This window comes from Colobus angolensis, unplaced genomic scaffold (assembly GCF_000951035.1).
Source record: "Colobus angolensis palliatus isolate OR3802 unplaced genomic scaffold, Cang.pa_1.0 Scaffold18, whole genome shotgun sequence".
Taxonomy (NCBI): Eukaryota; Metazoa; Chordata; class Mammalia; order Primates; family Cercopithecidae; genus Colobus; species Colobus angolensis.
The window spans coordinates 5571432-5595506 of NW_012114932.1; the positions used below are offsets into that span (position 1 = coordinate 5571432).

Below are 24075 nucleotides of genomic sequence, written 5' to 3' on the forward strand. Positions count from 1 at the left end.
TGGGGGTGGTGAGGCGTTGAGTCTGATTTAAAGGTCTCAGGGTGAGCGAAGTGTCTCTAGATTCCTGGGGAGGCTGTGCACCTAGGGCCCTGCCTGCTTTCCTACTGAGTGTCCAGCAGGGCCTAGGCTTGGACTTGGGCCGGCTGTGGCCGTATCTGAGCACTGGGGCCAGGTCTGAACTGTGTGGGGAGCGCAGGAGAGGCGGGTAGAATCAGAGCTCTTTAGAAACTCGGCACCACTCTTCCACTCTTTTTTTTTTTTTTTTTCGAGACGGAGTCTCGCTCTGTCGCCCAAGCTGGAGTGCAGTGGCCAGATCTCAGCTCACTGCAAGCTCCGCCTCCCGGGTTCACGCCATTCTCCTGCCTCAGCCTCCCGAGTAGCTGGGACTACAGGCGCCCGCCACCTCGCCCGGCTAGTTTTTCGTACTTTTTAGCAGAGACGGGGTTTCACTGTGTTAGCCAGGATGGTCTCGATCTCCTGACCTCGTGATCCGCCTGCTTCGGCCTCCCAAAGTGCTGGGATTACAGGCTTGAGCCACCGCGCCCGGCCCCACTCTTCCACTTTTGATAGCCTCTCTCTCGTCTCCTTGGCAAGAACGAGGGCCAGGCATCAGGATGACCTGGAGGCAGACTTGCAGCTACCGCTGATGGGTTCAGTGACTTTGGATAAATCTTTTCCTTTTCCCTGACTGCCATTTCCTAGGTTTTCCCATGGGTTAAATTGAGGATCTAGAATGGGTGATCCTGCAAGCCCTCCAGGTCTGAGGCTCTTTGAGTCTCTCGGGTAGGGGTGAGCTTCAAGTGGTCTGCTGTTCCCTCCACTGTCCCAGGCAGCAAGGGGCCGTATCTTGTGACTCAGGCCAGTGTCACCAAAAGCGATTTTCGTTCCCATGAATGGCCATTATCCTATTTATGAATCACTCTTTGTCAGGAAGGCTGAGGTACACCTTGTCTCTCCCACTTATGTGGCCTGTTCATTTGTTCACCTGCTTCTGCCACAGATGTGGATCTTTATCTTTTTTGAGCCCCTGCTCTTAGCACAGCATCCCAGGCTGGGGTCATTTTTAACCTCATGCCATCTGCAGAGCTAGTGCTGCACCCCACTCGCCAGATTGCTGGGCATTTTTTTAAGTCATTTAGATAGTTGGGTGTTTTCTCATTTATTAATGAATAACTTGGCCTTTGCTGAGGCACTTGAATGTCTCTGGGGCTCCAGGAGGGTGGTGGCAGCTGTTTGACCTTGCTTGAGAGCTGAGAAAGGGCATGGTATTTGCAAAGCACTCCTCCCAAAGGCTGGACACTTTCCCGTAGTCCCCGCCTACTTCTGCCACGTGGTTCAGATTAACAGAACCCCTTTGGAAAGGAGTCTTCCTTTGTGGCTGGGGGGTCTTGCCCCACCAGCCCACTGTGGGGAAAGAAGAGCCCTGTCTGCTTTTCCTTCTCTGCCCTTACCCAGGGCAGGTGTCTGCCACTACTTCCCCTGAGGTAGGCACTTCAGGGAGTAGCCTTCAGGGTGTCCGCTGGTTGGGAGTCGGGAAGAAATTTTTTGCTAGAACGTGCAGGCTCTGGCTTGCTTCATCGGCTAGTCTTTAGGGAGGGCTGCAGGTGCCAGCAAGGCTCCTGTGGAAGCCCCATCCAGGTCCCAGCAGCCCTGGGAGCCATTTGGAGAATCCTGATTTGTTTCTCAGTGAAGCATTTATACTCTGTTCTCCCTTCCGTCTTTGACCATCACCAAGCATCTGCCTGTCCACCCCAGGGCCTGCCTTGCCCAGCAGGGGTCGGTAGACTCTCCCCAGTCTCTCCTCGGTTTCTCCATTGCTTAAGAACACTGGCCAGAGCCCTCTGTGTTCAGCCCTTGTCTGACTTGACTGTCTTACCTGGCAATCATCGTCACCCCCTCCCCCAGCCCACCTGCATGCTCTTCAGACCACACCCTGCCTTTGTTCAAGTTCTGCTTCCCACCGGGAATGCCCTTCCCACTCCTGTCCCCCTATCCTGTATCACCCAATTCTGCCCAGCCCATCTCTCAGTAGGAAACCCCTCACCCTTCCCCCAGGAACCATGTTCCATGTTGACCTCTCTCATGTAGCTGCTGTCACTTGGTCAGTTATTTTGTTCCCGCTGCCTCATTGCCATGAGATGAGCTGCCCTGAGTTGGGGTGGGGGGCGTCTTGATCTGTTCACACGACAGAAGCCTTTCTCTGGGCCAGGCCTCCAATCTAGTTTTGGTAGTCTGCTCCCCGGAGGTTGTGTGGCCAAGGAATGGCAGGGTCTGGTCGATGCCTGCAGTCTTCACATAAAGCAGATGCCATTCTTAGGAAGGCAGTTGTCAATGGCATAAATAAACATTCTAGGAAAGATAGTTCAAGCAGCTGTTTTACTTATAGTTTATATGCAGGCTCCAGCTCATCCTGTGTCCATCAGAGCAGGCTCCCTACTGAAGGAGCTCACAGATCTCTCTCAGAACACTGCTCTGCAAGAGTCGAAGGCAGGACACTGCCATAGTGAAGTACGCATTGTCACCTTCTGGAGTGCCGACCTGGCATGCAGGGAGAGCCACGACAGCTCTGTCTTGGGACCTCTCAGTCCATGCCCTGGGCCCGAGATGTGGTCACATGAATTTGCACATGCGCACACACACCCTGTGTCAGTTTGTGCACGGGCAGGCTGACCTAACAGTGGTAATCACATAATAAGGGAGAAAGTCCAGGAAGACATTTTCTGCTGCAGGTGGAAGCAGTAAGGCAGTTTCTTTCTGTTGTGACCCTCAGTGCACCTGGGAACAAGCATAACATGTCAAGGTTGAGATGAACATGACTCTCTAGATTTAAAAAAGAGGTGCAATTGGTGGGAAGTCAGAAGAACCAGATTAAGAAAATTTTCATGGAAACTTCAAACTAATTCCCCTTGCCTCTGTCTCCCTGAATATAGCACAGGCCTAGGCAGTGTCTTGTTATAAGCCTGGTCCTTGTTCATGTTACTTCTAAAGCGAACCAAATAGGTATTTCCGGAGAGGACTCTGGCCTGAAAGGTGTCTCAGGAGGCCCAAGCTCTCATCCTGCCCTGGTTGCTGGTGACTTTTTCCCCCAGTCTTCCCTAGCTTAGCAGGTGTTTCCATCTAGACCCATCAAGGTACTGGTGGCCTGCCAGCGTGGCCCCTCCATGGCACCAAGTGGCTGCATTTCTCACCACCTAAAGCCATCCAGCTCTTTCTGCGAGTGTTCTCTAAGGGCTACCAGGTACCTGGGACTGGGCTGTAGTTACAGATTTTTTGTTGTTGTTTTTGAGATGGAATCTCACTCTGTCACCCAGGCTGTAGTGCAGTGGCTTGATCTCAGCTCATTGCAAGCTCCGCCTCCCAGGTTCATGCCATTCTTCTGCCTCAGCCTCCTGAGTAGCTGGTACTACAGGTTACCAGCTACCACGCCCGGCTACCACGCCCGGCTAATTTTTTTTGTATTTTTAGTAGAGATGGGGTTTCACTGTGTGTTTGCCAGGATGGTTGCGATCTCCTGACCTCGAGATCCGCCCACCTCGGCCTCCCAAAGTGCTGGGAGTACAGGTGTGAGCCACCGCATCTGGCCAAGAGTTACGGGTTTTTAAATTCTGCACAGGCAGTGAGGCTCCAGTTGCGCCTCTGAGATACAGCAGGCATGTACCCTGCTTGGAGTCTGGGACACCAACCTGGGCCCTGCCAGGTGTCCCCCTTCTGAGATGTCCTGTTCTTTAGCTCCCTGGGCCGTGTGGACTGGAAGTAAGCGCTTTCAGCTGAGCTGGTGGTTTTCTCCCTTTCTTTGCAGGACAAGGAAGATGGGGAGCCAAAGACCAAGCATCTCAGAGAAGAGGAGGAAGAAGGCGAGAAGCACAGGTAATGCCCATGTGCAGCTTCAGGCTCTGCTTTCTCCTCCGGCACTCATCGGTCTCCCAGTCTCTGTGTCCTCCCAACTGTGTTCAGTGTCTGCCCTGTTCCCTCCCCTCTTCTTTCTGCCATGGCTGTCTTGTTCAGACCTTAAAATCTCAACATCTCAGAAGGCCCTTGTTGAGGCCTTCTCTGCCTCCTTTCCCTCATTTTCAATTTGGCTGTTATTCAACCCCCAGCATTTTCTTTCTAGCCCTTATATTATGCCGTTTTACCCTCCTCATACACCTTTCGTGGCATGGTTCTCCATTGCCTGCTGAGTAAGTACCCCTTCTGTACCTGGCATGTGAAGCTCTGCCTGGGTCATCTGGCCTCATCCAGCCTCCTCTGTTTCCCTCTAGCCAGAGCCCTTTGTGGTCGGCCCTTGCCACCCCTGGCCACTCAGCATTTCCTGACCAGTCTTTTGTCCATCCTGGAGGTCCTTCTCATCTCTCCTACACCTTTGATGTCTGGGTCTTCACATAGCCTTCGGCTCAAAGGGCACCTTTCTCATTTTTCTGTGCCCCTCTGGCTTCATTTCTCTCTGTAGTATTTATCTTATTTTGTCGAATACTGTCATCTGGTTGGGTCCACTTAAGTTGCCTAAACACAGCACACATGAGGGTCTTGGGTACCCTTCCCTCGTGATTGCAGGCACAAGGTCTTCCCCCGCAGTCTTGAGGGCTGCAACCTCCACAGAGCCTCAGATGCTGCTTTGCCTCCCAAAAAGCTGGAGCCTGGAAACTGTTGCTGGAACCAGTGTGTGGGGTGGGGCAAGGCAGAGCTGTGCTGCTGATCTTTGTGAACAGAGTGTCTGACTACCACTCCCGTGTCAGCAGTTCCAGAGGTCTCATGTCCTCCCTCCCATGCCTAGCCCTGAGCTGGGCCTCTCTTCCTGGGGTCAAACTATGTGTCTTTCTGGACATGTTGCCTTGATTTCCTTTGCTCTGAGCAGCTTCCTTCAGGCACAGGGGTGTATCTCTTGATGTGCTTAGGCTCTGCTTTGCATAGGGGCAGCAGGAAGGGAGGGAATGCTCTTCAGAGGAAGCTGGGCGGTCACACCAGAGCAGACTTTCCTAATGCCACAGCCTTTTTTCACCTTCACCAGTATGAGTAGAACCTCCCCACATGCGGGCCTCATCTCTGCCTTTGTAATCAGGAGCAATCACAGACACTGTTTACAAAGTGTTATCACACCATCCTGAGAGCTCTTCAGAGTCCATGCCCCCTACTCGGGTTCAAACATGCTACCAGCTCCATGCTGAGAGGCTGGTGATGCTAAACGCTGAGTGGGTCTGCTGCCACCGGGCCTGGGGCTTTTTGTTGGGCCTTAGCTCCCACCTCTTGAAGGTCCCTGGATGGTGAGATGGGAAGACAAAGGCCAGTTAGTTGCTCCTTTGCCAGGTGACCCCAACATATGTGACTTTATGGGTGGGTGCTGGCATAGTTTTCCCCATTCTGTGGTAACTATGTATTAGAGGCCCTTTGGTCTTCTGGTTTGTTCTTAGGTTCTCAAAAACTGGAACTCTGGCTGGAGCCTGAGTTCCAGTTTCTGGGCTTTGATTTGCTGGTGGTTTTTTCTCTTATTCCTACCTCTCCCGCTCCTCGATGAGAAAGAAGGGTTACTGGTTTAGCATGTTGGTGGGTGTGTCATACAGTAAGAGGCTTGAATGCTGAACCATGTGGTTGTGAATCTCAAACGTGGTGTCGAGTGAAGGAAAAAGCAGGCTTCAGAATTGAGGCATACAGGGCAGGAACATTTATATCAAATTTAGGAACACAAAATGATATATGTGTGTTTCTCAGTTGACAAGTACTGACTTTATTGGTTGTCTGCTCTGTGCAAGGCACCATTGTGGGCCCCTGGAAGGCAACAGTGGACAAAGTACAGCCCCTGCCCTCATGGAACTGACATTTTCTGGAGGGAGACAGGCTGTTAGCAAAGCAGCAGGTGTGTGATAAGGTGTCAGGTGCTCCCAAGAAAGCAAAAGCAGAAGTGTAAACGCATGCATGAGGAGTGATGCCGCTGATTGACGCCTGGGGAAGCAAGGAGGAAACAGGATTAGGGAAAGGCTCTGTGATGTGTGATTTTTTTTTTTTTTCTTTTTTTGAGATGGGGGTCTTACTCTGTCACCCAGGCTAGAGTGCAGTGGTGTGATCTCAGCTCACTGCAACCTCCATGTGGCTCCCAGGCTCAAACGATCTTCCCACCTCAGCCTCCCAAGTAGCTGGGACCACAGGTGCGCACCTCCATTGCCAGCTAATTTTTTGGTACAGAAACAACATGGTTTCACCAGGTTGCACAGGCTGGTCTCGAACTCCTGAGCTCAGGCAATGCCCACTTCAGCCTCCCAAAGTGTTGGAATTACAGGTGTGAGCCACTGGGCGAGGCCAGTGATGTGTGGTTTTGTTGTAACAAAAGGAAAAAAAGGGAAACAAACCTGTCTTGAATATGGCAAAATGTTGCTTTTATTGACTCTGCAGGAGGTGAGTACATGTGTTAGGTTATTCTGCGAACTTTTTTGTGTGCCTGAGATATACCATAATGAAAACAGTGGGAGAAAACCAAAGGGCATGTGTAGTTCCAGGCTCCTGTCAGTGGGTTCTAGATAAAAGAGGCCCTGCCATGTGAGGACCTGCTCCGTGTTAGGTCTTACAGGTCATTTGTAGTGGAGCACAGGACCTGCTCTGAGGCCCCGTCCTGAGCCCACTGAGCTGGGCAGGTGCAAGGCCCTGTTTTGTTTTCTCACTGCAGCCCAGGGACCAACCATGCTGGACATTGAATTGGGTTCTGCTTCAGCTCATCATATTCTTCTGATTTGCTCTCATCTGGCCTCTTTTGAGGCAGTGGAGTGTGATGGAACGGGTTTGCCTCCCAGTCGTTGAGAGCTTGGCTTTCAGGGCTGTCCTTCTAGAGACTTTGGACTGATGGACTTCTAGCATCCTGTACCTGGCAGGGCCTGCCACTTGGTCACTCCTTTGGTTGCCAGGAAGCCTAGCCTTACCAAGGAGTTGTGCCTGTATTTGTAGGCCCCAGAGAAAAACAGACTCTTCTGACTTTAACAGATCCCCAGAGCAGAGGGCTTGCTCGGGTTATTTAGGAAGGCAGATTAGAACATTGGTTGCCCTAACAGAGGCCCAGACCCCATATGGACTTAACTTTAAACTGCAGGGTCCAGGGCTTGGGGATGATGGACTTTCCAGGAAGAACAGGATGTAGCAGAGGCCGTGTCCATCCCAGGGAGGAGGATCTTGCTTTTTGTTTGTACCCCAGGTCTGGAAAGGGGCTCTCACGCAGGACGCTTATGGATTGGGAGCTGATTCCGGAGAACCCCCTAGGCCATAGCCCCTGCTACAGCCTCCTTTGGCACTGGGGAGAAAGAAGTGACCTTCCATTCCATTGGAGGGATGACCCCTGAGGCCATTCGCCAGTGAGCATCCTTCCTCGGCTGCTGGGAGGCGAGAACAGCCTACTTCAGTCAGGGTCACTCTGGGTTGAGCCCAGGTGCCAGGTGGGAAGCCCTGCTGACACCAGCCATTCTGGAGTGTGCTGAGAGGAGTGTGGTGCCCACTCTGAGGTGCTTTCAGCTAACACTGTCCTGCCTTCAGTGGGACAAGGCCTTATGGAGAACATGCCTTTTAAGTCTGGAATCCAGATGGTGGGGTTTGGGTAGCAAAGGTCCAGAGGCATGAATCTGCAGTGTGGAAGGGTGGGTGGTATAGCCTGTTGTTGGGGAGGCATGAACAGACATCACGCCAACTCTCCTTTACACAGTGTCAGTGTCCCTGGGGGCCCCTTCCAGTCTGACCCCCTCACCATCTCAGGAGTGACACCAAGGGAGTTAAACAGATCTGCATCAAAGACCCAGGGCCCAACCTGGATGGGAAAGACTGAGTTGTCTCTGATGCTGCCTGACCCAGGCCCTACAGGGAAGTGGAGGTGACACCCTCCTCTTCTCCTTCTTCCCTAGTTTCTCCTCTTATGCCCTGACCAGGATTCCTCCGTGAGTCATTCCATCCCACACTGCCACTCAGCTCTGAACTCTAATGACTGGATGACCCCAGGGCCTGCTGCCTGTGAGTGTCTCGGCTCCCTATGTCCCATTAGCTGACAGAGAGCAGGGTCCATCTGCCTCAGTTACCCTCCAGGTCACTCAGTATCCCTTGCCTGGTGGTCAGTTCCATATATTGATGTAGCTAGTTCATCATGCTTTAGATTCTTGGTTCAGCAGCAGTCCCTGAGATGAAAGGACCTAGACAGATGGAGCAAGGTCAAGCTTTGGAAGTGGTTCCCAGGTTTGAGGCCAAGCCCTGCCAGTTATTAATTCTCTAACCCTGGGCGAGTCACATTGCCTCAGTGAGCCTCAGAATCTTCAACCAAAGGCGGAAAAAAATGAAATAAAACTTGCTTCACCTGATGATGAACAGAGCAAATGCCATACCTGTTTGCTCAGCTAGTGCTGGGGCTCTGGACAGAAGGAAGGCACCCTGAGGTCCTCTTGAGAGAGTGAAAGGACTCTGGACACTCCTGGAAAAGGCAGAAGTAACTTTTACATAAAGCGTGTGCCAGCTTTGCAAATAAGGCAACAGTTGGGGGAAATGTGAGGCAATGGATGGGAGTAGAAATAAGCAAACGTGACCTAGAAGTTTGTGATTAGGAACCACTTTGTACAGCCTCGCTTATTTGCTGCATTAGATAGTCCTTGGAAATAAGCTGAGTGGCCTCATTTTGCAGATTCATTTGTCTAACCAGATACACTCTAGGGCCAGGGTTTGTGGCTAAGTAAATGAAAATCCAACAGGATTGGAGGGAGCCACCCCAGGACCTTGCCTCTCACCAGCCATCCTGAAGAGTCACCCGCCTGCCTGCGTGTGTTCCTGCCCCACTGCCTGAGGAGACCTTTTCAGAATTATTTTAGCTGTCCTAACAGTTCCTTTGCCTTTCCTTATGTATTTTATAGTCAGCTTGTTAATATCTATTAAAAAAAAAGCTTGCTGGGATTTTGATAGAAATCAGTGCAGATTCCTTTTTAAAATTTGTATTACTCTCCTAGGATAAATCCTGTCCCATCCCCATACAACCAAATCCCCATTGGGTGGGCGTGAGCTCCAGCAGCTCAACCAGCCCAGGCTCTGTGGGAAGAAAGGATGCATTCCTACCCCTAGATGGGCCCTTCTTCTCTGGGCTGACTCTTCCCTGTCTCTGCCAGCCTTGTTGTAGCTAACTCTGTAGAGGCATGGATGACTCATCTCTAAGGCAACTCCCTTCCCCCAGCCCCCTGTGTACCGCCCAGATAAGATGTGCCCTGGAAGGCTGGCCCATGGAAGAGAGTATTCAGGGGTGTTCATGTCAGTGTCAGCTGCTTTTTTTTTTTTTGAGCTGTCCATCACTTCTTCGTGATGGGAGGTTGGCTGATGTGTGCCATGGAGGCATGTCTAGGGCAGGGTTTGTGGCTGACAGCCATTGCCACCCTGCCTTGTGGGATGGATGGACTGTTGGGTTGGGGCTGACAGGTGGGAGGAGAAGGGAGGAGGCACTTAACCAGGAGCACTTGCCTCCTCCTATGCCAGAAAGTGCCTGAACAAGCAAGTCCCGAACTCCCAACCTCCACAGCCGCCACCTCCCCATGGCTTTGTATGGAGGTCTGCACACCGCTGGAGCAGTCGGTTACCATCAGAGATAGTTGTTTGACTAGGGCTAGGTGTCACATATTACAAAAGAAATGAGGTCACTAGCCTTCCTTCTTCAGAGATGGAAAATCTGTTCCCCAGCTCAATGTGTGCATGACCCTCTCGTGGAGAGACTTCCCACCCCAGCTAAGGCCCAGCCCTGGCCCAGTGCCCAAACCCTTGAGTCCAGCCAATGCCAGGCCTCTGTGTGCTGGGCCCCGGTGATGGTTTCCACACACCAGGATGTGTCACAGATCATGGTTGTTTGATCCATGACATCAGCTTGATTTTGCATACATTGCTCCACTCTAGTGGTACCAACCAGGGCGGCTCCCATCACGCCTCCCGAGTTCTTTCAGTCCCACTGTAGAGGATGTCTACATCTGGTGATGTCCCAGTCACAGGCAGTGGAGATCTCCTGCTGAAACAGTAGCATAGAGACCCACCACTGCCTCATTTTTCCTGACCCTGTTTCTCAGGAATAGGCCTGGAAATGTGGGAGAATGAATCAAGAGAAAACTGGTTTAAAGAATATGGTGAAGCCGACTCACCGTGTGCTGGCACTGGGCACCTGCCTTCTGGGTAGGGTGGGGTAGGAGCACAGCTGAATCCTTTCTTTGTGCATTAAGTCATGATACCTTGTGTGTCCTTATCTCGCTTCCAAAGCTCCTCCTAGGAAATCTTCACCTCTGTTCTGGTACTCAATGTGATCTGCATTTATAGGTGAAGAAACCACAGTCCAGGCAGGTGAAGCGACTTGGCTGAAATTTCCTTGGCTAAAATCCTCCAACTTTTGAAAGGGATTGGAGCTGCCACTGAGACCCCTCCCTGTGTGGGGAAAAGAGTCTTTTTTTGGCAGAGTACAGTGGCTGCTGGTGGTTTGCCGCTCAGGACAGCCTGTTGGGGTTGAGCACCATCCACTGTCCCAGAGTGGTCTGTGGGCTCGATTGGGCCAGGGAGGGTGAGGGGCAGTGGGCTATGCAGGTCCCTGTCCCCCAACATCTGGGCCCTGCATGGCCAATGTGGCCAATCCACTTCTCACCTTATGGGCCCTTTGGGGCTTAGCTCATCTGCCATAAACCTTTACTCCTCTCCTGTTTTAAAATTTAAATTGATACTTATGGCCAGGTACGGCTCATGCCTATAATCCTAGCACTTTGGGAGGCTGAGGCGGGTAAGTCATGAGGTCAGGAGATTGAGACCATCCTGGCTAACACGGTGAAACCCCGTCTCTACTAAAAATACAAAAAACTAGCTGGGCGTGGTAGCAGGCGCCTGTAGTCCCAGCTACTCGGGAGGCTGAGGCAGGAGAGTGGCGTAAACTCAGGAGGCGGAACTTGCAGTGAGCCGAGATTGTGCCACTGCACTCCAGCCTGAGTGACAGAGTGAGACTCCGTCTCAAAAAAAAAAATTGATATTTACATAAATTATAGATTTTCCAATTGTAGAAAACTTAGAAACTACAGATCAACATGTTTCTGTGCATATCATGCTGTTTTGTAACCTTTTTTCATGTGCCGTGTCATGACTGTCTTTTGGTAAATATACTTTCATGAAATTATCTATGGCAGCTTAATATTTCTTTTAGAGTACCATGATTTACTTTTTAGTCCTGGGTTTTTTTGTTTTGTTTTTGGCATACCAGTTTTTTCTAATGCCTTAAGTACCCACTAGCTATGGGCTTTCAGGTGGGATGGGTGCAAAGTTCAACTTGTCAATGTAGAGCACCTTGGTTAGGTTCTGCAGCATCCAGGATGAGAGTGGGTGCAGACCACATGATGCAGATGTGATGGCAGCTCCGGCAGGGCAGGGGCCTCATTTAACTAACACTCAGCCCTGGTCATTGCCTGGAACAGCTGTTGGCTGTTTATAAGCCGTTCTTCGGGGGCCTTTGGGTAGGCCTTGGTGCGAACACGTGGCCATAGCTATTGATCGGTCTTGGTGGGGGCTCCCATACAGATCTCATCCCCAGCCAGCTCTGGCTTCTCTGGCCTCCTTGTTTTTAAGGCAAGGGCTTGACTATACTACTTCTGAAACTCCTGCCTCTAAGACCTGTGACCTAAAATTGTAATTTTTAGGGCTGAGGAAGGCTTCTTCTGGCAATGGGGAGAGCTGAGAGGCTGGGCTCCTGTTGAGGGAGGGAGTTTCCAGGGTGATACTGTAGGCTGACCTCCACTGTGGGGCAGGCTGCAGGAATTTTTCCTTTGAGGAACACTTGAGTGCCCAGAGCCCTGGCAGAGCCACCTGCAGCCCTGGCCAGACCCCAGTCACTGCGTCAGGTAGCTTCTCTACTGTGATTCCTGGTCCCTGAGGAGCCAGATGCAGGAAGCTGGTATGGGGTCCACCCCTAGGCCAGAGAGCAGGGTGTGGATTCTGCCTCCGGCTCTTCCTTCAGCTCTGGCATCTTGGATAATCTTTCTGGACTGTTTTCCACGTGAGAAAATGTCAGTGACAATCTCTCCCTCTGTGGAAGGGTGGTCTCGAGAGGTGGCCTCTGAGAGGCCATGTGTGGAGGCTGCCCCTACTGGGGAGGGCGCATTTTCTCATGCTTTCTGGCCTGTGGTTTCAGGTGGTGGCACAAAGGAGCTCCCACTCCTTCTCCTGAAGCCTGCTGAGGACACATTTGCCAGGGCTTGCTTAGAGGCCTGTCCACCCCCTGGGGCTGTGATATGGCCCTGTCCTGTCCATGGTCACTTCTTGTGTCATGTGTCCCAATAGACCTTGTCCTCTTTGGCCAGAAGGACAGGAGGCTTGGGGTGGGCTGGATAAGAGAAGGGAAGGGAGGTTTTATTGCCTTACACTGTACCTGTTCTTCAGTGTGGGTCCACAGTTGCCTTACTGGGTGACAGCTGGAGCACAGTCTCCTCTGCCCACAAGTGGGGAAGCCACTGGTCTCTTTAAAAGTCTCATTTGCTGGCCAGGTGCGGTGGCTCAAGCCTGTAATCCCAGCACTTTGGGAGGCCGAGACGGGCGGATCACGAGGTCAGGAGATCGAGACCATGCTGGCGAACACGGTGAAACCCCGTCTCTACTAAAAAAAAAACAAAAAACTAGCCGGGCGAGGTGGCGGGCGCCTGTAGTCCCAGCTACTAGGGAGGCTGAGGCAGGAGAATGGCATAAACCCAGGAGGCGGAGCTTGCAGTGAGCTGAGATCCAGCCACTGCACTCCAGCCTGGGCGACAGAGCGAGACTCCGTCTCAACCAAAAAAAAAAAAAAAAAAAAAGTCTCATTTGCTGCAAAGCCCGCCATTGAGTATTCTAAAGAAAAATACCAACCACCAAACAAAAACATCCCTCTACTAAATTGTCCTTTGCCCTCATAGCCTGGTAGTACTTTAGGCCTCTCTAGGGCACTCTGCCAGAAGAGATCCCAGAGGTGTCATAGCTATTATGAATTATGCTGCCAGGATTGTGTGTATATAGAACGCTTTGTTTTGCTTGCTCCTGTTTTGTTACTATTTCTATGGAATAATTTCCCCAGAGCAGGGTTACTGGGTCAGGGGGTTTGAACATTTTAATGGCCCTTGAAAGAAAGACCAGAGCAGCCTCTAGAGCAGCTGTGTACCTCATCTGGGGTAGTTGCCTCTCCCCTCATTTTCATGCTTCTCTTGGGTCTGGCCTCTGGCAGCAGCAACTGAAGCCTTGTTATTTATACTGGGGACAAGGGGTAGATCCTAAAGCCTAAAGCAAACAGAGGGTTATTAGGGGCGTGTTTGAGTGTCATGAGTGTGTTTTCCTGGCAGAGCTCTAGTGTCTCTGTACTCTGAATATTAAAAATGAAAGTGTTCTTTGATCAAAGTTGCTAGTCTCTCTGGCCAGTGGTGGCCTCCACAAGGCCTGCAGGCGCATCCTGGGCGTGGTCTTCCCTGTGGTCTGTTATGAGGAGGAGTGCCTCACAGCAGCATTCTCTCTGGCCCCTGAGGGGGCCTGTATGGGCAGGAGAGGGACCAGGGTGACCAGGTGGAGGACCTCGTTCTCAGGGAACAGGCCATGTGGGACTGCCTTGTCCTTATCCTCTCTCTCCCTCCCTCCAGGGGCCCAGGGCAGGGGCAGAATGTGGAGTAGCCTCAAGATACAAGGGATGACAAGAGAGGCTAGCGCCCCAAAGGGTAAGCCTGGTAGCATGAGCGAGTGAAATGGACCAGGGGCCATGAAACCCCCATGAGCGGTGTAGACTTTGAGGCCAGTTTGCCAGTGATGGGGTTGGATCAGATGCATAATCTCAAAGCTTCCTTTCATTTCGCCATTCTAGAACTCTACTCTGGCTCTGTACTTGACAGAGAACATCAACTTTCTCCACCTGCTTCCTCTCAGTGGCACATATGGAAGGTGTGAAAAAGCACCCCAGGGGTGATTTCCCCTGAGCCTCCCTGGCCAGCCCGTGTCCAGGGCTCCTGTAGCTGGCCTGAAGCAGAGTAAAGTAAATAGAAAAGGTCAGCTACCCGTTTTAGAGGGAAACTCTATAGAATGCGAGCTTGGCATTGCCAGTTGCTTTGCCACAAAGAAGCTACTTAGGAGTTGGCTGCCCCGGCCCAGCCACATTCCTGCCCTCTCTATCTGCTGGGCACAACTTCTTTGCTTCCAAATGTCTTCTCAAGTCATTGAAAGACTCAGAGAGCCCCAGGCCTCTTGAGTGCCTTCTGAATTCCTTTATCCAGCTTGAGGCAATGTATGCTGAGCCCCTCCTGGAGTTGCCTGGTGCCTTTAGGGCAGGCTGTGAAAGACAGATATGCAGCCAACACAGGGCCACATGCCTGGAGTGGGGGCCGCTGTGGAGAGGGTAGAGAGCCAAGTGGGACAAAGAGGGCCCTGGAGAAGGGTGGTCACTGTGCCTCAGGGTGAATAGGGACACTGGGAGGGGCCCACAGGGCCACCTCCTTGAGGTGGCTCTTGAAGCGTGATGGACAGGGAAGTGTGTAGCCGAGGGGATGAGCAGGCTGTGGGGCCAGGATCATGTGAAGAAGCTTAGACTTGTTTTGGGGACACTGGGGTCCCTGAGTCAGAGGGAGTACCAGTGGAGGCACTGAGGTGGCTGCTGTGTCTGCTCCTGTGGAGACATAGCAAAGTTCCACCCAGACACTGGCTGCTGGTATAGGGTGGACTGTGGGTGGCCTAGGGCATTTGGTGCAAAGGATAGTGTCTTAGAAGCCATCGGGTTTTCTGGGCTGCCCTTCCCATAGACTCTGGGGCTGAAAGCCCCAAAAACATGGCCTGGTCTCTGCTTCCCTTTGGCTAGGGGACAGCCTGGCCCTAAGCCACAGAGACTGCACACTAGCAGAGCTGAGGTGCTGGTGCTGCCTGACTCAGAACCCTGCCACAGTCCTCTGCTGCCTTTCGGCCCCTCTGCCTGTTTCCTCTTTATGTTTTTGAGTACTTGGTTGGTTGTTTCTATGTAGAAAGAATTACTGATTAGAAATGCTGGAATCTACAGAAAATCAAAAAATCAAGTAAAAATCACTTCCCTGATGAGCTGATGGCTCACGCCTGTAGTCCCAGCTATTTGGGAGGCTGAGACAGGAGGATTGCTTGAGCCCAGGAGATCAAGTCCAATCTGAGCAGCATAGTGAGACCCGCATCTCTCTCTCTCTCTCTTTTTGTTTTTTTTGTTTTTTTTTGAGATGGAGTCTTGCTCTTCTCACCCAAGCTGGAGTGCAATGGCACCATCTTGGCTTGCTGCAACCTCTGCCTCCCGGGTTCAAGTGATTCGCCTGCCTCAGCCTCCCGAGTAGCTGAGATTACAGACACCAGCCACCACATCTGGCTAATTTTTGTATTTTTAGTAGAGATGGGGTTTCACCATGTTGGTTGGCCAGGCTGGTCTCCTCCTGACCTCAGGTGATCCACCTGCCTTTGCCTCTCAAAGTATTGGGATTACAGGTGTGAGCCACTGCACCCAGCAAAACCCCCATCTCTTAAAAAAAAGTCACTCCTAGAGATAACCACTGTCAACATTTTTGTTGTTTTTATTTCTTTTCTTGTAGCTAGAGCTAGTACCTTCTCCCCTTAGCAACCTCCTCATTCTCAAGTGGGGGTGGCAGAACCATTGTTTGACTCCAGTGGTCCTCAGAGAGGTGGCTTCCAGATGCCAGTGACTGCTGGTGAGTGCAGGCTGCTTCAGCATTTCCTGGCCAGCTGACAAGGTGTTAGGTGTTGGCCTGCCCTACTGGTCTGGCTGGCACCATCTCATCACACCCTGCCCAGTCTCCAAGAGCTGTGGTGGCCCTGGGCATTGTAAGGCTGTGGGAGCCCTAGGATGGCAGCCTGGGCCTGCTTTGTGTGCAAACCTGTTGTCCTACTATTTGTTTCTTGACTTCCCTTTTTTTTATCTCCATTCTTGTCTCCTTTTGTTTTTAATCATTCCACTTTCTTCTTCTGTTAACTTGTTAATTGTATACTGTTTTCCCTTTCTTTTAGTAATTTCCACAGGCATAACAACAAACATCCTTGACTTATCAAAGTCTAATAGAAAATAGTAGCATGTTTACCATTTCCTCTACAGTGCTTAGGACCTTAGAACGCTTTAAGGCTATTTGCCACTCTTCCTTTTATACTATTGTTGCTACATTTTAAATACTATAAGTCATTATTACTTTTATACAGTCAATATTCATTTAAATCTACCTACGTATTTACCCGTTTTCCCCCTGCTTTTTCTTCTGAGACAGAGTCTTGCTTTGTCACCCAGGCTGGAGTGCAGTAGTGTAATCCTAGCTCTGTGTAGCCTTGAACGCCTGGCTCAAGCAATCCTCTTGCCTTAGCCTCCCAAGTAGCTGGGATTACAGGCACAAGCCATTGTATTTACCCTTTCTGAGGCATTTTATTTTTTCCCTGCAATTCCATGTTTCCGTCTGAGATCATTTTCCTCTAGCCTAAAGTATTGCTTTTAGTATTTCTTGAATAACAGATTCGCTGATAACTAATTCTCCTAACCTTTCTTTGTCTGAAAAAGTCTTTCTCTTGAAGGCTTCTTAACTAGATTTAGAATTTTGTACGACATTTATTTTGTCCACATTTCTGAGATACCATTTCGTTGTCTTACAGTTTCCATAGTTTCAGTTGAGAAGTCAGCAGTCTGTTTTAGTTTCTGCCTAAACACACATTTTTTATTTTTTTCTCTCCAGGCCCATGAGATTATATGAGGTTGGTGCAAAAGTAACTGTGGTTTCTGCCACTATGTTCAATGGCAAAAACCACAGTTATGTTTGCACCAACCTAATGGGAAGCTCTGCTCAGTCTCTTAGCTTTTCAGCTGCTGCATGTAAATAGACGTGCTTTAAGGGGAAAGAGGGACGTAATGTCAGGCTCACTTTGTTTTACTTACCTTATCTCCGTGATTGCAGCCCCTGAAATCCTTGTTGTCTTGGTACTTCTCTAAAGCCAATAAAAAAAAAAAAAAATATATATATATATATATATATTTTTTTTTTTGGGATAGTCTGCAGCCTAGGCTGGAGTGCAGTGGTGTGATCTCAGCTCACTGCAACCTCCACTTCCTGGGTTCAAGCGATCCTCCTGCCTCAGCCTCCTGAATAGCTGAGATTACAGGCATGTGGCACCACACCCAGCTAATTTTTGTATTTTTAGTAGAGACTGGGTTTTGCCATGTTGGCCAGGCTGGGCTCAAACTCCTGACCTAAAGTGATCCACCTGCCTCAGCCTCCCAAAGTGCTGGGATTACAGGCGTGAACCACCGCGCCCGGCTGAAATAGATTTTTAAAAATGTGTTTGCTGTCAGGTTTATTAACCTGTGTTAGAAAGACCAGGTCCCCAAGCTGAACCCCCCATGCTCCTTGACTCTCCCAGAGACTCCTGCCCTTTGGTAGTGGTGGAATTCCAGGGATGGGCAGTTAAGTGGGCATTAGGGAGGGGAAGTCTCTTAGCTCTCCAAGCTAAGGGGACTGGAGGTCAGAGAGACTGCACCATGTTCATGTGATCGCACAACAGTGGCTGCACATCAGATTAGCTCTGCAAGAGTGAGTCTGGGGAGGGTGTGGACTCAGCTCGATAGAGCTGGATGCACCCAGCGCAGCCTTAATGTTTTTAAATGTGGAAACTGAGGCCCAGAATGGGACCTTCCCCTAGTGGTTGAGATCTGGGTGTTCTTGGCTGCTTGGCCAGTGCTCCACTCTGGGGGTGGAAGGGCACAGTGGGCACAAGGCTCTGTTTCCACCTCTTGCTTGTGGTTCACTCCTCCAGTTGGCCTTCTGAAGCCTGGGCAGTGGGCGGGGCTGGAGGCAGGGTGCGGGTTGCTGCTCTGAGTTCTGGGTCCAGTTCCCTCTGGCCTCTCCTCTCTCCTGTCAGTTTCTCATAGAACCCTGGAGACAGTTTCTGAAAGTGACAGTTTTTCTTCTTACTAATCCCTGCAGTTTTCTTCCCACACCCAGTTTCTCTTCCTCATTTCTCCCCACCCTGTTGTGAACAAAAGCCTTTGCACCCAGTCATGCCCCACTTTGTCTCCCTGTACCTCTGTGACCTGACATGTACCCCCAGGCCCGAGGCAGGCGTTCAAGGATAGGGGACGGGGTGGGGTATCTCTGTGCCTTAGAGGAAGCAGGCTTTCGGAGTGCAGGTGGGCTTCCTCCACACAGGCGATGTTGGCACTGCCCCATCTCCCCCCTCACCCAGTGGTTCAGCCCAGCCCCAAGGCTCCAGGCCCAGGGGCCCTGGCAGGAGGGAAGGAGATGGTAAGTAAGCTGGGGGCAGGAAGCAGGTGGAGCCCTTGAATAGGAGAGTGAATGGCATCTGAAAGCCCCTGAGTCCAAAGCACTGCCGCTTGCTAGCTGTGTGGCCACAGACACCCCTGCCTCTGGGAAAGCTTGCTTTCTCAGGTCCTGAGGAAGTCAGCAGCACTTTTACCTGGTCCAGACAGAGGGCTTTGAAGATGGCAGACTATGGGAGGCCTGCAGGGAAATTGTTTCCTGCCTTAGAGGCCCAGGACTTTTCTGAGGGACCAGCGGTCAAGAACTGAAAGAGGTACTGGGGAAGGAGGAGGACCTGCGGCCTAGTCTCCCCTGGCCGGCATCTGAGGGGCCACTCTTGCATCCCCCAGGGCTAGGGGTCTGTCCGACTGCCTCTGCTTTGCCTTTTTTGGACCCAGCAGCCCCCCAGGACCTCTTGCCCTGCTGCCCTGTGGAGTTACCAGGGACACCTCTTCCTGGGAGCCTGCTTCTGTGTGTGTGGGTCTAGGATTTGATGAGCCCCTGAGCCAGAGAGGACCCCAGTGAGTTCTTGGTTCAGCCACCCCTGCCCGAAAAGACTGAGGCAGGAAGAAAATAAAAACATAGTAACCAGCCACAGCTCCCGCCGGGCGATTCTGGTCCCTTGTGGCTCCTCTGTCTTCATGGAGGCCTTGGGGGCTGTGCATTTCTCACTGCTGTCCTGGTGGACTGTGGCCTCCCAGCCTTGCACACGGTCATGCCTGTTTTCCCAGCCCTCAGGGCCACTCTCAGCAGTCTTGGAGCCGAGTCAGCCTTTCATGTGCTTTGTCATGACCCTGTCTATGTCATTTGCAGGCCTAGGCGCCGCCACCTCCTGGAGTGCCTCCCTTCCCATGTTCCCACGGCTCATAGGTAGCTGCGCCCCTCTGGAGCCCACCAGCACCTGCTTGTCTGTCCACACGTCACTCCTCACTCACTGCCACTTGCCCCTGGCCCAGCACACCCAGATGTTTTTCTCTAAGTAATTGAGGCATACTCCGTGGCATGAGCCCCAGGGCAGGAAGGCTCTGAAGAGGGACCAGACTTGGGGAACTTGTGGGTGACCACTGGCCTTCTCTTTTAGGAATCACTCAGTCCAGGAGCTTTAGCCCTGGCTGGGAGGCATACCTTGCCTTGAGCTCAGATGTGCAGCCATTGCTGTGTGATCCTGTGAAAAGGGTATGGTCTCTCTGACTTCCAATCCCCTTAGCTGTTAAATGGGGATGATCCAGGAGAGACACCCTGTGAATGCTCCCTAGGCGTCCTTGGCCCAACTCTGGAAGAGAACTGTACTCCAACAGAGTAGACAGGGCCTTTGGAGGGCAGCCAGTCCCGCTAAGTGGCAGGGGACAGTGCCAAGGGGCCTGACTGATGGCACTCCATTCTGTGCTTTTCCTCCTCACCAGGCCATCTCCAGAGAGCGCAGAGGAAAGTTGGGAAGTCATGGGCTGTGCAAGTTGTATGAATGAATGAATGAGACCATGTCACACACTGACTTCGTCTCTGCTTGTTCTCTCTGTCCTTGCAGGGAACTTAGGCTGCGGAACTATGTCCCGGAGGATGAGGACCTGAAGAAGAGGAGGGTGCCCCAGGCCAAACCGGTTGCAGGTAAGCAGGCTGCCCCGCTCCACCTCTGCTTCCTGGCACTGTCAGCCACCCTGCACCTCTGCAGGCTTTGCTCTCTGAGAATAACCAGCAGTACCAGGACAGGAGTTGGGCCTTCAGGCAGGACCCTTTGTTACCATCTCATGGCAGGTGCGCACAGTCGGCCTTCGGTGGCAGCAGAGGCTGTCGGGGCACTGAAGAGGCCTCTTGTGCCTTCTCAGTCCTGCTCACACCCTGAGACTGAGGCCTCCCCGGGATCTGAGTGGGGTTTGAAAAAGGCCATATCCTCTCAGAAGACTCCTGGGCTGAGAAGTGGATGTGGTCATGGGGCCCTTGGGCAGCAGGGCAGGTGATGGGTCCTGTGGGCCCTGGGTGGGTCAGAGACAGGGGCCAGTCATTCAGCCATGCACAGCAGTGGACCAGCAATGTGGAGCACCGAGGCAGGGGAGAGGACCTGACCCAGGGCTTGCCTAGTCTCTTGCCATGGTGTGGGAGCAGCACAGCCACTAGGAGCTTCTGGCCGTCCGCACCACTCATGCCAGGAAGTTTCTTAGTCCTCTGGATCCCTGGACCCTTGCCCTGGAGAGTCCCCATTTTAATTCTTTATGTTTGTTACTTTTTTTTTTTTTTTGAGACGGAGTCTCGCTCTGTCACCTAGGCTGGAGTGCAGTGGCATAATTGTGGCTCACTGTAACGTTAGCCTCCTGAGTAGCTGGGATTACAGGTGTGTTCCACTGTGCCTGGCTAATTTTTGTATTTTTAGTAGAGACAGGGTTTCACCATGTTGGCCAGGCTGGTCTTGAACTCCTGACCTCAGGTGATCCACCCGCCTCGGCGTCCCAGAGTGCTGGGATTCCAGGTGTGAGCCACCACTCCTGGCCGTGTTACCATCTTTCTTTGAATTGCATAAGTAACAAGTGAATAAATACATTTATCTTGGGAAAAAGTAAAGTATTTCCGGCTTGGCCACATCCCAGTCTGCTTCCCCACCTCCTTCATCCCTGAAATCCATACATTTCCCCATGATTTGCTTTGTAGTCTGGGCCCCACCTGGTATGGTAATGGTGCATTGGGGGTCAGTAGGCAGGACAGAGGAGAGGTCAGGGGCAGCCCTCAACTCTCATCTGTTTCTGGAGGGAGGTGAGGCAGAGCAGGAGGGCACTCATGGGCCCACTGAGTGCCAGGGGTTGGAGGAAGCCCACAGAGCCCAGAGTTGTTAGTGCTTCTGCCATTTGTCCCCGAGGGGCAGGACCCTTCTAGTCAGATTGCTCAGAGGCTCGCTATTCTGGCAGCAGCTTGGAGGAACTGGAAGGTCCCTCTGTCCTGGTCTTGGGAGCATACACCTGAGGTGGAATGGAGGAAAAGCCACCTGTGGCTCTGGCTAGGCCAGGACCCAGAGGACATCCTCAGAGCCCAGTAGCCCTAGGATTATGTGAGAAGCCAGTCCTCACTTTGTATGTATCCAGGCAGCTCTCTGGTCTCGTAGTTACTGTCAGCATCCATGCTTCCTGACTGACTGTGGCTGGCTGCCTCCTGCTGTCCCATTCTTGGCCTGTGGGGACTGCTTCATCCTGGGAAACCCAGGCCCCCCCCCTCCAGAGCTGCCTTTGCAGGGTCTTCACCTCTGGCTGATTGGGGGCCACAGAGAGGTGGGTGCAAGGAAGCCTGGGGTCCTGTCTCACTGCGGGCCACAGTAGGCAGTGTCCCTGCAGAGCAGCAGCGCCTTTCCCACAGGCCTTCTCTGTTTTATTGCACCCTCTAGTGGAGGAGAAGGTGAAGGAGCAGCTGGAGGCCGCCAAGCCTGAGCCCGTCATCGAGGAGGTGGTAAGTGCGTGGGCTGCCCTGGCATACTCCCTGCTTCTGTGTGTCCTGTTTCTCTTTGCCACCTGCTCTCCCTCTGCCCCCCATTCCTTCTCGTCACTTCTTTATTCCCTTCCCACCTGCCTCTTTGCCCTCGTCCCTCTCCTTCCTCCTTCTCTTTTTCCCATTTCCCTCCTTCCCAAGCCTGCCCTCCCCCTTCCCTGGGGCGGCCCCTCCACCGTGATATGTGTCTCCTCCCTTCCCAGGACCTGGCCAACCTCGCTCCTCGGAAGCCTGACTGGTGAGTGTTACCCGTGTGGGGCTGGTGCAGGCGACTTGGGGGCTCTTGGTGCCAGCATGGGCCAGGGGCTTGGCCCTTCCTGCCCTCACAGTGCAGAAACTGGCAGTACAGACATAGAGTTGCACGAGATAGCTACTGTTGGAAACCAGTGCTGAGGAGGACGTAAGTGGCAGGATGAGAGGGGAGTGATGGAGAGGGGCTCAGGTGCGGGGAGCAGCAGGCCCTTCATGAAGGCCCTCCTGAGAGGTTGAGAGCCCATCTGCTCCAGAGCCCCCATTTGAGCAAGCCCAACCACTGTCCTTGGGGGCCAGGGGTGGAGGGAAGGGCAGACACAGTTTTCTGTTCCTGTTCTACCACCATAGTTTGTTCCCTCTGGCCCTGGTTTCCTCCTCTCTGAAGTGAAGGTCATCATCCTTCTTGCTAGGCAGAGAGAGAGTGGGAGAGAGGGTGCTGTGGGCTGGGAGGCTTGTGTCTGTCTGCATCTTGAGCCGGAGGTAGGGCTGTATCCCTGTCGTCTGATTCTGGGTCGACTTAACACCAGCTGAGGGTATTTTAATTTGATGAAACAGAAGCATGGGGCGTATGTCCTGGGAATCCCAGAGCCAGAGAGAATGGACTGAGTGCTTGTGCACTTCTGGATGCCCACAGTGGAGGGACTGGGCCTGTGGCTGGAGGAGGAGCAGGGCCCACAGTGGACGGGAGCAAGTCACTCCCTGATGGTGACCGGAGGAGCAGAGCAAGAGAGGGTCCCTGAGAAACCATCCGCTTTTGCATGTCTTAGCTCAGTCCCTTGTGTTGGGTGGGTTTGTGGTACTAGTCCCCCTGCCTCAGTGGGACAGGAAATAATGGTTCGTGCTGGGTTTCAGAGTGTGCAGAAGGGGAATGTCCTGGCCTCTTCCCCAGGGCAGCCCCCTCAAGCAACTGAGCATGACTCCTGTGCCAGAGGGCTGCAAGAGGGAAGGGGATCCAAGGCCACATCAGGCCAACCTTCACCTTCCTGCTTCTCCCTGCCTCCCTGCTCCAGGGACCTCAAGAGAGATGTGGCCAAGAAGCTGGAGAAACTAAAAAAGCGGACTCAGAGGGCCATTGCCGAGCTGATCCGTAAGTGCAGTACCTGGGAAGGTGGGGTCCTACCCACTGGGTGGTGGCCCGAGCACAGGAACCCTTCCCACTCCTGTCTGCCGTCCATCGCAGGTGAAAGGCTGAAAGGCCAGGACGACAGCCTAGCCTCTGCCGTGGATGCTGCCACCGAGCAAAAGGCCTGTGACTCTGACTAAGGCATGCCCTGCCCCACCACTCGCCCATCAGGCCTGTCCTGCAGGGGATGGTCTTGGGCAGGGATGGGGGCTCGGCTTGCCGTCAACTCCAGTTTGGCTTCTGAGCAGAGACTCCCTGCCCCATCAAGTCTGAAACCCCTGTCGGTGAGGTCAGCTCCGTGTCTCCTGGGTGGCCCCTGCCATTCTGAATGGCAGCAGAACCAGCAACAACTCTGGGCATGCCTGTGTCTGCCCATGTGAATGTAAATAGGTCTGTATATATGTATATATTTTGAACTTAAAAAAAAAATCTGGAAATAGAGACAAGTAACCCTGTCTGTGGCAGAAATCTGTCAAATATTTCCTAGGTCTCAGGGTAGATACTGTGGATTTGGGCTCCACAGGGTGGAGATGGAGTGACTGCAGAGGTGGTACTTAATATGTATGAATAATCCCTGTGTTGGGCTGGGCATGTTAAGGCTGGAGGGGTGGGGAACACTCAGGGCTGCCTTCTGCAGCCATGTCCTGGCCCAGTCCATAGTCACTGCTGGTTATCTCAAGATCCTTGGGTGATAGAGACGGGGTCTGAGAAAGTCATTTTTAACACCTCCTCCGGGCCTAGGCCTTGCAGTGGTCTGTGGAGTAGCTGGAGAGGCTCCCACCCTGGTCCTCTGGGGATCTTCTCACAGTATGAGAGAGACTGGGCCTTGGCAAGCCCCAACTCAGGGTCACTCCAGATTTGATGCTGCTGTCACTGCTTTCCCCACTCTCCCCAGCCCCAGGCGGCCCCTCTCCCTGCTCTACCAGTCAGAGCTAGACTGTAGCTCCCCTAGGACAGAGACCCTGCTTG

General features: G+C 52.4%; 1 protein-coding gene across 3 annotated transcripts in view; it reads left to right on the plus strand.

Moving 5' to 3' along the window:
- CCDC12 (coiled-coil domain containing 12) overlaps nucleotides 1-23570 on the plus strand; it is a 58925-nt gene extending 35355 nt beyond the window's left edge. For 2 of the 3 annotated variants that reach the window (XM_011939218.1, XM_011939219.1), the window contains 6 exons: nucleotides 3800-3867; nucleotides 19792-19871; nucleotides 21631-21692; nucleotides 21935-21969; nucleotides 22994-23070; nucleotides 23164-23570. In XM_011939218.1, coding sequence (XP_011794608.1) covers nucleotides 3800-3867; nucleotides 19792-19871; nucleotides 21631-21692; nucleotides 21935-21969; nucleotides 22994-23070; nucleotides 23164-23246 — 405 coding nt within the window. In that variant the 3' untranslated portion in view covers nucleotides 23247-23570. Of the gene's footprint in view, nucleotides 1-3799; nucleotides 3868-19791; nucleotides 20408-21630; nucleotides 21693-21934; nucleotides 21970-22993; nucleotides 23071-23163 lie in introns of those variants that run through there. The other variant, XM_011939217.1, reaches the window with a different exon arrangement.
- Nucleotides 23571-24075: the final 505 nt, after the last annotated feature.